At 41.6% G+C, this 12,878-nt stretch overlaps 1 protein-coding gene across 1 annotated transcript in view; it reads right to left on the reverse strand.

Annotated features, from left to right (window-relative positions):
- LOC124795424 (arf-GAP with Rho-GAP domain, ANK repeat and PH domain-containing protein 2) overlaps positions 1–12,878 on the reverse strand; it is a 144,621-nt gene that overhangs the window by 72,131 nt on the left and 59,612 nt on the right. Inside the window, exon 5 of the mRNA XM_047259452.1 lies at positions 10,198–10,410. Within this exon, the coding sequence (XP_047115408.1) occupies positions 10,198–10,410 (213 nt within the window). The remainder of the gene's footprint in view (positions 1–10,197; positions 10,411–12,878) is intronic.

Below are 12,878 nucleotides of genomic sequence, written 5' to 3' on the forward strand. Positions count from 1 at the left end.
AGAGGTGATCCCAGATTGACCTCTTCTTTAAACAGCGAGTCAGCCTCAGCAAGTTTGTTGGTTTCATCAGCGGTTTCCTCAACATCCTCCATAACATCTTCTTCACTGTCTTCATATAAAAATTTTGGCACGTTTACACAGTTGACCCCAATACATTTCTTGCAAATTGAAGAACATTTCAAACCCACTTTTCTGCAGGAGCACGCTCTGCCACAGTTCAGCTTGCATGAGCATGAAACAATGTGAAGAAGTGCTTCAAGTGCTGGATCTTGGCTCATTATAACGGGTACTGGACCGTGGTCACTGTGATTCCAGCCCCATTTCTCAGGAGGTTCCCAGTTTCCCATCCAACTTTGGACTTGTTGGTAAGTCCGCAACGAATGATGTTGTGCAGCATCTTATGTAGGTGGCAACCGTGCAAGATTAAGTTTGCTTTTTGTGGCAGACTTGGCGAATAGCTGGTACCGCAAATGGTCTAGAGTGTGGGAACCGCTGACACCTCCACTATACAATGTGATAGTAACCTGTTCTCCCGCAGTTATTATTTCTTCATGGGTAGCATGTGGTTTATTGAACATGCAAAGTGCTGAGGTTAGGTGTTCATTTTTTGCAACAATATTGCAGCACTTAATTTTTCCTTGACCAAAAAAAGCAGATGTTGTATCACATCCGCTAAAGGTGTGAGTGAACAGAATATATTCACTCTCAAACTTGTAAGATGCAGTGGAAAACCACTTGTCTTCTGCATTTCCTCTTCCTGGCTTTAAGAAAAATAAGTTTTCAATGCCTTGCCCCAAACCGGTCATGAGCACAAGCAGGTCAACATCTTCTCCTACAATGACAACACTTCCAAAATCTTTGGTTCTTGAAATGGCAGATGTTACAAATGTAACGTCAGCATCTTCTTGTGCCTGGTGCACTTCAATGCTACACTCCAGAATTTCCATTTTAAGAAGTGTGATCAAACGCACCTTGTTTCGTTCGTTGTACACGAACTTGTCCTGAGGGACTTTGTTCACCATCTCTGATTCAACCACAACGTCAACCGAAGAATGTTGTTTGGACCTACGAATCCTCTCAGCACTCTTTGTGCTACATTTGTCTCCCTCACATGGATACCCATCAAATACAATAGCAAATTGAGATCCAAAATGACATTTCAGGTAAGAAACATAGCTTTGGGTTATTGACTTGAAGCAAATATTTCGAGTCCAAGTCACTTTGTGGATAAGGTACCCTCCATCAATGACAAAAAATTTACTCGATCCACCTGACTTCATATCTTCCACTGGAACGAAGGCATTGTAGAATGAAGATTTTGTTCCTTTTCGCATGCCTTTTTCTGAGAATAGGGACATTGGGTAAGGAGCAAGTTCATATTTCAGAAAGGCTTTTAACTCTTCTTCACTTTGTTTGATTAAACAAATCCTTTGGAAAAGAGTTAAAGGATCAACAAGAGTAATTTTAGTGCTCCCAGCTTTTACAGAATTGAACGCAGAAAGGAGAGTCACAACTTTATCTTTTCTACGGAACTTTACATCGTGGAAATTGTCACCAACTATTCTTTGCTCGAAATTAGAAAAATTGGTATTTTTTGACGCGCTGTAGCGCCTTAGATACTGGGTGTAGAAAAAAAATGGTAAGAATCAAATTTGTAGAGAATTTTATGCTTTTTAAAAAAGAAAATAGACGTTGAAGCGATAGGAGCAAATGAAACTGAGATATTTTGAAAAAAACTGAAAAAAGTCCAAAATTTTCGAAGTTTTTTGACTGCAGAAAGTTTTCCCAAGAGATATTTTGTTGGCAACACTTGGTTTTCTAACATTTCCAACAATATGAACGAGTTAAAAAAATAAAATCTTCTACCCCACCTTTTGCAAGGTACAGGCTTTTTTTCTGACAGTTTCACTGGACTAAATATTATGCAAATGGAAGAGGATGTAGAGGAAGATGAAATGGGAGATATGATACTGCGTGAAGAGTTTGACAGAGCACTGAAAGACCTGAGTAGAAACAAGGCCCCGGGAGTAGATAACATTCCATTAGAACTACTGACAGCCTTGGGAGAGCCAGTCCTGACAAAACTCTACCATCTGATGAGCAAGATGTATGAGCCAGGCAAAATACCCTCAGACTTCTAGAAGAATATAATAATTCCAATCCCAAAGAAAGCAGGTGTTGACAAATGTGAAAATTACCGAACTATCAGTTTAATAAGTCACGGCTGCAAAATACTAACGCGAATTCTTTACAGACGAAAGGAGAAACTAGTAGAAGCCGACCTCAGGAAAGATCAGTTTGGATTCCGTAGAAATATTAGAACACGTGAGGCAATACTGACCTGACTACTTATCTTGGAAGCTAGATTAAGGAAAGGCAAACCTACGTTTCTAGCATTTGTAGACTTAGAGAAAGCTTTTGACAATGTTGACTGGAATACTCTCTTTCAGATTCTGTAGGTGGCATGGGTAAAATACAGGGAACGAAGGGCTATTTACAATTTGTACAGAAATCAGATGGCAGTTATAAGAGTTGAGGGGCATGAAAGGGAAGCAGTGGTTGGGAAGGGAGTGAGACAGCGTTGTAGCCTCTCCCCGATGTTACTCAATCTGTATATTGAGCAAGCAGTGAAGGAAACAAAAGAAAAATTCGGAGTAGGTATTAAAATCCATGGAGAAGAAATAAAAACCTTGAGGTTCGCCGATGACATTGTAATTCTGTCAGAGACAGCAAAGGACTTGGAAGAGTAGTTGAACGGAATGGATAGCGTCTTGAAAGGAGGATATAAGATAAACATCAACAAAAGCAAAACGAGGATAATGGAATGTAGTCGAATTAAGTCGGGAGATGCTGAGGGTATTAGATTAGGAAATGAGACACTTAAAGTAGTAAAGGAGTTTTGCTATTTGGGGAGCAAAATAACTGATGATGGTCGAAGTAGAGAGGATATAAAATGTAGACTGGGAATGGCAAGGGAAGCGTTTCTGAAGAAGAGAAATTTGTTAACATTGAGTATAGATTTAAGTGTCAGGAAGTCATTTCTGAAAGTATTTGTATGGAGTTAAGCAGAGGAGGAAGTGAAACACGGACGATAAATAGTTTGGAAAGGAAGAGAATAGAAGCTTTCAAAATGTGGTGCTACAGAAGAATGCTGAAGATTAGATGGGTAGATCACATAACTAATGAGGAGGTATTGAATAGGATTGGGGAGAGGAGAAGTTTGTGGCACAACTTGACTAGAAGAAGGGATCGATTGGTAGGACATGTTCTGAGACATCAAGGGATCACCAATTTAGCATTGGAGGGCCGCGTGGATGGTAAAAATCATAGAGGGAGACCAAGAGATGAATACACCAAGCAGATTCAGAAGGATGTAGGTTGCAGTAGGTACTGGGAGATGAAGAAGCTTGCACAGGATAGAGTAGCATGGAGAGCTGCATCAAACCAGTCTCAGGACTGAAGACCACAACAACAACAACAACGTACCATTGCCTTTTTGACAATTGTCGGCATAGATCCATGTGTCAAAAATACAATATAGCCCTAGAATTAGGGTTTGTCACGTAAATATAAAATAGCTCTGCAAATACACTCGGTTGGTTGTGAGCTCTGCAAGATCCATGAGCTCTTTTATATTTACGTGACAAACCCTAATTCTAGGGCTATATTTTATTTTTGACACATGGGTCTATGCCGACAATTGTAAAAACGGCGATGGTACTTTAGTCCTTACTAATTTAAAATTGCTACCTTCTGAAAAAGACAAATTTACATTTGTCGAAACCTAGGTAAAGAATTTCTTTATCCATTGCAACTGGTCGGCTGTTTATAATTTTGTTACGTGAAACCGATGCTGTTGTGCAGCTATGTTTAAAATATCAAACTAAAGGAGACGGTTTTCACTGATTCCCAGGCTGTTCAAGGTCAAACTTCTTAATATTTTCTTAGGGGGGAGGGGGGGAGTGAGTGAGGGAGGGAGGGAGGGAGGGAGGGAGGGAAGGAGGGAGGAGGTGGAGGGGGAGGTGGAGGGGGAGGGAGAGGTGGAGGGGAAGGGAGATGTGGAGGGGGAGGGGGAGGGAGAGGTGGAGGGGGAGGGAGAGGTGGAGGGGGAGGGGGAGGGAGAGGTGGAGGGGGAGGGGGAGGGAGAGGTGGAGGGGGAGGGAGAGGTGGAGGGGGAGGGAGAGGTGGAGGGGGAGGGAGAGGTGGAGGGGGAGGGAGAGGTGGAGGGGGAGGGAGAGGTGGAGGGGGAGGGAGAGGTGGAGGGGGAGGGAGAGGTGGAGGGGGAGGGAGAGGTGGAGGGGGAGGGAGAGGTGGAGGGGGAGGGAGAGGTGGAGGGGGAGGGAGAGGTGGAGGGGGAGGGAGAGGTGGAGGGGGAGGGGGAGGGAGAGGGGGAGGGGGAGGGAGAGGTGGAGGGGGAGGGAGAGGTGGAGGGGGAGGGAGAGGTGGAGGGGGAGGGGGAGGGAGAGGTGGAGGGGGAGGGGGAGGGAGAGGTGGAGGGGGAGGGGGAGGGAGAGGTGGAGGGGGAGGGGGAGGGAGAGGTGGAGGGGGAGGGAGAGGCGGAGGGGGAGGGAGAGGCGGAGGGGGAGAGAGACGTGGAGGGGGAGGCAGGGGGAGAAGTGGAAAGTTGACAAGCAGAGAAGGAAAAAAAAACTGGTGCATGCGCCACCAGAGAGCAATGTTCAATAAGGGTGAGTGGGGAGGTAAACTGTGAGGAGATGACAGGACAGATGAGGCAGAAAAGTTAGGTGGAGGGTGTGCGGATAGAATTTTATTGTAGGTTGAGGCCAGGATGATTTGAGGAGTAGAGAATGTGTTGTAAGGATAAGTCTCATTTGTGCAGTCCAGAAAAGACGGTGGTGGAAGGGAGCATCCAAATGGTCCAGTTTGTCAAGCAGCCACTGAAATCAAGCATGTTATGTTCAGCTGCATGTTGTGCCACAGGGCGGGCCACCTTGTTCTTGGCCACAGTTTGACAGTGGTTGTTCATCCTTATGCAAAGCTGATGGTTGTCACACCAATATAAAAATCTGAGCATTGGTTGCAGCAGAGCTGTTACGTGACATGGCTGCTTTCACACTTGGCCTGGCATTTGATGGGGTGGGATAATACTGTGACAGGACTGGAAGAAAAAGTGTTTGGTGGGTGGATTGGACAGCCCTTCCATAGGGATATGATCCCTGTGGCATGGAGTTTGCACTGAGAGCAGCATAGGGATGGGCTAGGATGTTGCAGAGGTTAGGTGGGTGATAGAACACAACTTTTGGAGGTGGTGAAAAGGTTTTGGGAAGGACGTACCTAATTTCAGGACATGATGATAGATAATCAAAGTCTTGATGAAGGATGTTATTCGGTTTGATGAAAAAAACTCAAAGTTCGAAGATGAAGACTTCTTTTTAATTTAACTGATGACAAACAATGTTAAGATTGTAAATACACGTATATCAAAGTCAAGTTTTTCTATGAACAGTGCGAGTTTTATGTTTGCCTTGCCACTGTTCACAGAACAACTTGCCTTTGAAACGTATTTGAAAAAACAGACATAAACTCCCCTTTCCAAAGGCTTGGGCTTTTGCCCCACACCCAAATTTAATCATGTTGGATTTTTGAGCACCAAACCTACCAATTTGACTCAACCAAAGACCAATGTTGAGCCCTGCCTGACTCAGTTCACTTCTCCGTCCAATCAACTGCGATCCACCACCCCCATTGCCCTCAAATCACCATCTGTTAACTTTCCAGAATTTCTTAACCTTGAACCTTGCCTCACCATCATTCCCAAAATCCTTCAACATGCAAGCTAACCTTACAGCCGTAGAAAGAACTGCAATCCACTAGCTACAAACAGATCCCGATCTTATAAACCTATCTGCCGATAAAGGGTATGTCACTGTTGTTTTGAACCACAAGGATTACCTGGCAGAAGGACTCCGCCAGCTGCCAGATCTGTCCGCCTACAAACCGTGCCACAATATCCCTATTCCAGAGATCCAGTAGTATCTCCAGTCTCTCCTCAAACCCTTAGGCCCATACCAGAATCTCCCCCCACGTAAGTATCTCTCCTCACCCCTACCACTCTACGCACTCCTACCTTCTACATGCTTCCTAAAATCCGTACACCCAACCAACCAGTTACTGTGCTCCACAGATAAAATCTTCACTCTCGCAGATCAAAACCTTCAGCCTATTATCTGCAACCTATCCTCCTATATAAAAGATACCAACCATTTCCTCCACCAATTCTCCTCAGTTCCTGTTCCTTCAGCACATGGTTTCCTGCTTGTTACTATTCATGCCATCTACCTTTACACTAACATCACTAATGCCAATGACTTGCTGCCACTGAGCACCATCTTTCCCAATTCCCAGTCGATTCCAAACCTACAATCTCCTTCCTGGTCACTGTGACCAATTATACCCTCACACACAATTTATTCTGCTTTGAAAACATTGCCTACAAACAAATCTGGGGTACGGCACTGGACACCTGCATGGCACAATCCTATTCGACCTATTCATTGACCATCTAGAGGAATCTGCCCTAACTACCTGCTCTGAAAGTTATACTGACTATGTGAGATCTGAGCAAGGCTTTCTCGCAAAACACTGGTTCGCTGCCATTAAAATGCAACTACGGAACAAAGTTCTAAACCCAAATATTTATAACAGCAGGACAAGTACTTGCACCAGAACTATGATAGTATTTAAGCAGAGCCTAGCACTGAGGCAGAGACATGCTGCCAACAAACATACTGTGCATACTATGGAATAAATTACCATTAAAGTTCAACAAAAAGCTTTTTGCAAAACCGTGATGTTGAGGAGTTTCTTGCTATGATTGACAGTCTGGACTAGTTACAGGAAAATAGGTGATCAATGGGCAACCAAAATACACACGAATATGACATGCATGAGAAGCCCCATTAATGAGAGGGATAGTGGTGACACGCCCACATCCACAACAACAATAGGAGGGAGAGAGCACAGATAGAACAAATGTTATGACGACATCTACTGTGGTGTGAGTAGTGACAGGTGCGCCAATAGCTAGGATTAGCCTACATGAACAGACTAGATGAATATTCTTGTCATTCACAAAAGAAGGAGATGCTAAGGTGATTTTCAATATTGTGAATGTTATTCTAATGAACAGATGAAACAAGTTCTGCACATATAAGTAAAAACATGGAACATCTGGACTAATAAATAAGATACAAATTCCTGAGTGGTACCCATTTGCAGAAAGTCAATAAGTCAAAGCTGAAAGCTGAGAGAAAATCTAGAATACATTTCACATAAATTTCCTTAGTATGTTATATTCTCAGGTGGAGATTTCAATTTACCAGATATAGACTTGGACACTCAGATGTTTAGGACAGGTGGTAGGGCCAAAGCATCGAGTGACATTATACTGAGTGCACTATCCGAAAATTACCTCGAGCACTTAAACAGAGAACTGACTCGTGGAGATAAAATCATGGACCCACTGATAACAAACAGACCCGAACTTTTCGACTCCGTATGTGTAGAACAGGAAATCACTGATAAAAAAAAAAGGCCACTGCAGCATCCCTGAATATGGAAGTAAACAGGAATATAAAAAAAGGGAGCACAACTACAGTGTGGTCTTCCTCTGTGAAACAGCTTTGGGAACTTATAGGAGGCAGATTTCAGACTACCTAACAGATCAAATCGAAAATTTCTGTTCCGACACTGGCAATGTTGAGTGTTTATGGAAAAAGTTCAAGGCAATCGTAAAATGTGTTTTACACAGGTACGTGCCAAGTAAAACTGTGAGGGATGGGAAAAACCCTCCATGGTTCAACAACAAAGTTAGGAAACTACTATGAAAGCAAAGAGAGCTTCACTGCAAATTCAAACGCAGCCAAAACCTCTTAGACAAATAGAAGCTAAACGATGTCAAAGTTAGCGTAAGCAGGGCTATGCGTGAAGCGTTCAGTGAATTCGAAAGTAAAATTCTATGTATCGACTTGACAGAAAATCCTAGGAACTTCTGGTCTAACGTTAAATCAGTAGGTGGGTCGAAACAGCATATCCAGACACTCTGGGATGATAATGGCATTGAAACAGAGAATGACACACGTAAATCTGAAATACTAAACACTTTTTCCCAAAGCTGTTTCACAGAGGAAGACAGCACTGTAGTTCCTTCTCTAAGTCCTCGCTCGAACGAAAAAAGGCTGACATTGAAATAAGTGTCCAAGGAATAGAAAAGTAACTGAAATCACTCAACAGAGGGAAGTACACTGGACCTGACGGGATTCTACACAGAGTACGTGAAAGAAGTTGACCCCCTTCTAACAGCCGTGTACCACAAGTCTCTAAAGGAACAGAAGGTTCCAAATGATTGGAAAAGAGCACAGGTAGTTCCAGTTTTCAAGAAGGGTCGTCGAGCAGATGCACAAAACTATAAGCCTATATCTCTGACATCGATCTGTTGTAGAATTTTAGAACATGTTTTTTTGCTCACGTATCATGTCATTTCTGGAAACCCAGAATCTACTCTGTAGGAATCAACATGGATTCTAGAAACAGCGATCGTGTGAGACCCAACTCACTTTATTTGTTCATGAGACACGGAAAATGTTAGATACAGGCTCCCAGGTAGACGCCATTTTTCTCGACTTCTGGAAGGTTCCACACTGTCACCTGATAAGCAAAGTAAGAGCCTACAGAATATCAGACCAGTTGTGTGGCTGGATTGAAGAGTTTTTTAGCAATCAGAACACAGCATGCCGTTCTCAATGGAGAGACGTCTACAGACGTTAAAGTAACCTCTGGCGTGCCACAGGGGAGTGTTATGGGACCACTGCTTTTGACAATATATATAAATGACCTAGTAGATAGTGTCAGAAGCTCCATGCGGCTTTTCACAGATGATGATGTAGTATACAGAGAAGTTGCAACATTAGAAAACAGCAGCGAAATGCAGGAAGGTCTGCAGCAGATAGGCACTTGGGCAGAGAGTGGCAACTGACCAGTAACATACACAAATGTAATGTATTGCAAATACATAGAAAGAAGGATCCTTTATTGTATGATTATATGATAGCAGAACAAACACTGGTAGCAGTTACTTCTGTAAAATATCTGCGAGTATACGTACAGAACGATTTGAAGTGGAATTATCATATAAAATTAATTGTTGGTAAGGAGGGTGCCAGGTTGAGATTCATTGGGAGAGTCCTTAGAAAATGTAGTCCATCAACAAAGGAGGTGTCTTACAAAACACTCGTTTGACCTATACTTGAGTATTCCTCATCAGTGTGGGATCTGTACCAGGTCGGGTTGACGGAGGAGATAGAGAAGATCCAAAGAAGAGCAGCGCGTTACATCACAGGGTTATTTGGTAAGCATGATAGCATTACGGAGATGTTTAGCAAACTCAAGTGGCAGACTCTGCAAGATAGGTGTTCTGCATTGCAGTGTAGCTTGCTGTCCAGATTTCGAGAGGGTGCGTTTATGGATGAGGTATCAAATATATAGCTTCCCCCTACTTATACCTCCCGAGGACATCACGAATGTAAAAGTAGAGGGATTCGAGCGCGCACGAAGGCTTTTCAGCAGTCGTTCTTCCCACGAACCATGCGCAACTGGAACAGGAAAGGGAGGTAATGACAGTGGCACATAAAGTGCCCTCTGCCACACACCGTTGGGTGGCTTGTGGAGTATAAATGTAGATGTAGTAATATTTGCAGACTGAAAGCTGCAATGGAGAAGTAATCCTTATTCTGGTGTTTATTAGTACCCAAGCAGTTACTGTGCACTTTTGAAGGTCACTTTCAAAATGACAAATCCAACATCAGTTTCTTTGTAAACAAACCGCTGAGTAGATCATGTAATTTATTGATGTCAATCAACTACATGATCCAGAACTGTGTTTTGTTGAAAAAATCACACACCACAACCATTTCTCTTGGTGACACAATGCTGCCTTTCTGCAATGTTAGTTTGAAACTATAAAAACTCCTCACCAATTTTAAACAACATAGTGATCAATCAGTGTATTCTTTCACAATTTGTACCTTATTATTCTGAGATGATCTGTGGCTATTTCCTAGGAAATTTCTTGACAAACCAAAGTATTACAATGTAATTCACATTAAAGATGCCATAAAATTAAATGCTGTGAATATGTATACATAAAATACACAAATGTATAAAAAATATAAAACTTACCGGCAATTTCACATAAATGATCATGAAGTTCAGCAGTGAAAAGACATTCAGGCAACTCTCTGAAAAATCGCTTCAAGACTGTTGCAACTTCATACTCTGAAAAATCGGTTTTGGCAAGGTGAACATGCCATGCGTCTTTTCTGAATAATGCAAGAAGCCGTGTAACATTTGAGTTTTTTCCAGCATGTCGATATATGCCTTCAGACAAACTTCCTGTAAATCAAAAAGGTCAACTTGAATACACACAATGGGAAATGTGCTCAGCTGTACACAATAAAAGCAGGTTTTATTTAAAGATTTGATGTGCTATTAAAAGTAAGGTATTATCTGTCTACAGTGCCACACTGCTTCAATGAGCGAAAGGAACGGCATCACGAAAACACAAAAAGATGCTGGATTTATTTATGGACAATCAATTTTCGGTAAAGTGACCATGTTTGCTCCATGGATACCATTAAATCAGGTTGAAAGAAGGTTTCTTGATGTCATCATTATCATCATCTACAGTTTCCAGTCTTGATTGTCTCTCTTTGGAACATAAGCCTCTTTCTCATTTACTGTACTCTCACAACATTTCCCTCTCCACTCTGTCGCACTCTTATTCTATCTTCTTCACACATTCCTTTATTCCATTAATCCAGCTGCCTCTTATCTCCTATTGTCAATTCATGTGCCTGTCTAGTATCCTGACACCTATCATTCTTTTAACACACCTGCACCATCTTCATCATGTCTTTTCTACAATCGCCTGCATGGACTTCTTTTTCACTATTCCCCTCACTGTCTCATTTCTTACTCTATCCATTCTAGTAAGACCTATCCTAGTTTTTTGAAATTTAATCTCATACGCTCACCAGCCTTTTCTTCAGTACACACGTTTCTGATGCACATATAAATACTGAAGCATAATATGCTCAGTATAACATTTGCTTGCTTTTTGGTGGTACTTGCTTGCTCCATGGCAGGCTCCTTACACACTGCAGGATTCTGCGTGCCTGCCTTCTCCTTTCATTAATTTCTGTATCATTCCTCTCGCAGTCTTCTGTTACACTTCCCATGTACTTGAAACTTTCACTTTCATTTGTACTTGCCCTCTAATACTCATATATACTACTACTCTCATCTTACTCCTCATTATCACCACTCACAATTCTTTGCTTTAAATTTCAATCCTTATTGTTCCACCATTTCCTCCCATACAATTAGCCTTCCTTTCTTGTATCTCTCTTCTTCCTTTTCTCCACACCACTAAATTACCTGCAAACACAATTGCTTTCCATATTGTCATCTCTTATCCATTAAGTACATAATTATTGTCAGTTGTACTATCCATCAACTATGTTTCCATTTTTTTATTCATTTTTTCTATTAGTCACTGGGAGCTTGAACTGACAGTCCATTGCACTGTTCAACATACTGCCTTACCAGTCGTATCATAACAAAAGGTTCAGTTTATGATATGACTTTAGAAAGACAGTAAGCTGCACAGTGTCAGACTGTCAATGTGAGCACTTAATAACTAACAGAAAAATTTATACGGTAATGGATGCATGTATAAGTGACAGATGCTGCAACTGCTAATAGTTACGTAGATATCACCAGGGAATTTTCCTTTACCATGATGTAATAGTAACCATTTTCCAAATTTTCTCAAAGATTAATTTCAGCTTCCTGGTTTCGAGACCATTTCAAGTTTTGCTGTAACAGAGGCTTCTCCACTAGCATTATACATTTTAATAACTTCTTCAATGTCTTTGACAGTTAGGGGTACATCTTCATCTCGATTTTCAAGAGTGTTGAATATTCCAACTTATGGATTAGTTCTGGACAATTAAGAAGCTGATCAAAATATTTTGCAAGTATTTCAAAATTTTCAGTGTTAGGTAATTCAAATTGGCGAGCTATGTCCCATGCCCCTCTGTAGTTAGATTTACATTTAAAGTACACCTACCTAACTCTTTAAATCTCACATTCTCCCTCAAAGATTTATTGGAAAAGTGCCTTCAACAGATCATCTACAGAAAACACATCTATACCAAATTTCCTCATGTACTTGCTCGTTTTGCCACCATCTAGCCTACACCCATTTAACTTAACAGGACAGTAGCTGTAACTAATTTGACTATGTTAATTTACACATATAACTTAAATTGTTTAAATATGTATTTAAATTTTATAACGAATAGTGTAACAATGCGAGAAATAAAATAAAATTAAATCAGACCCAGATTGGTGAACTGGCAGTCTGTCATTTAGATCAGTCTCCCACTATTCCATCACGGCAACAGCACTTAAAAAATGCTCATACTCTAGGTCTGCACTGTGAGCAATGTAGCACTCATAGTGTCAGAAGGTGTGACATCATACTAGAGTACGCGCAGTAGAAAACAGACGGCTGCATCACTTCTCTGAATCAATCGGAATGCAGCTGACCATCATTTCAACACTCGACACCAGTTTCTAGTTATTGCACAGAGTGTGCTACAAAAAAATGTTTTCCTTCATTTTATTTGCATATCAGCATGCTTTCAAAGAGAAATGGCGTAATTTCAGTGCTATTTCCAGTTTCCATTCAAAGTGAAATGGCATAATTATAGTCTGATATTTACGGTGTGCTGTATCACATTAGTACATGATAACCGGATGCTACTGATACAAACTAACCTCTTGGCATCTATCAG

Source organism: Schistocerca piceifrons, chromosome 4 (genome assembly GCF_021461385.2).
Source record: "Schistocerca piceifrons isolate TAMUIC-IGC-003096 chromosome 4, iqSchPice1.1, whole genome shotgun sequence".
NCBI lineage: Eukaryota > Metazoa > Arthropoda > Insecta > Orthoptera > Acrididae > Schistocerca > Schistocerca piceifrons.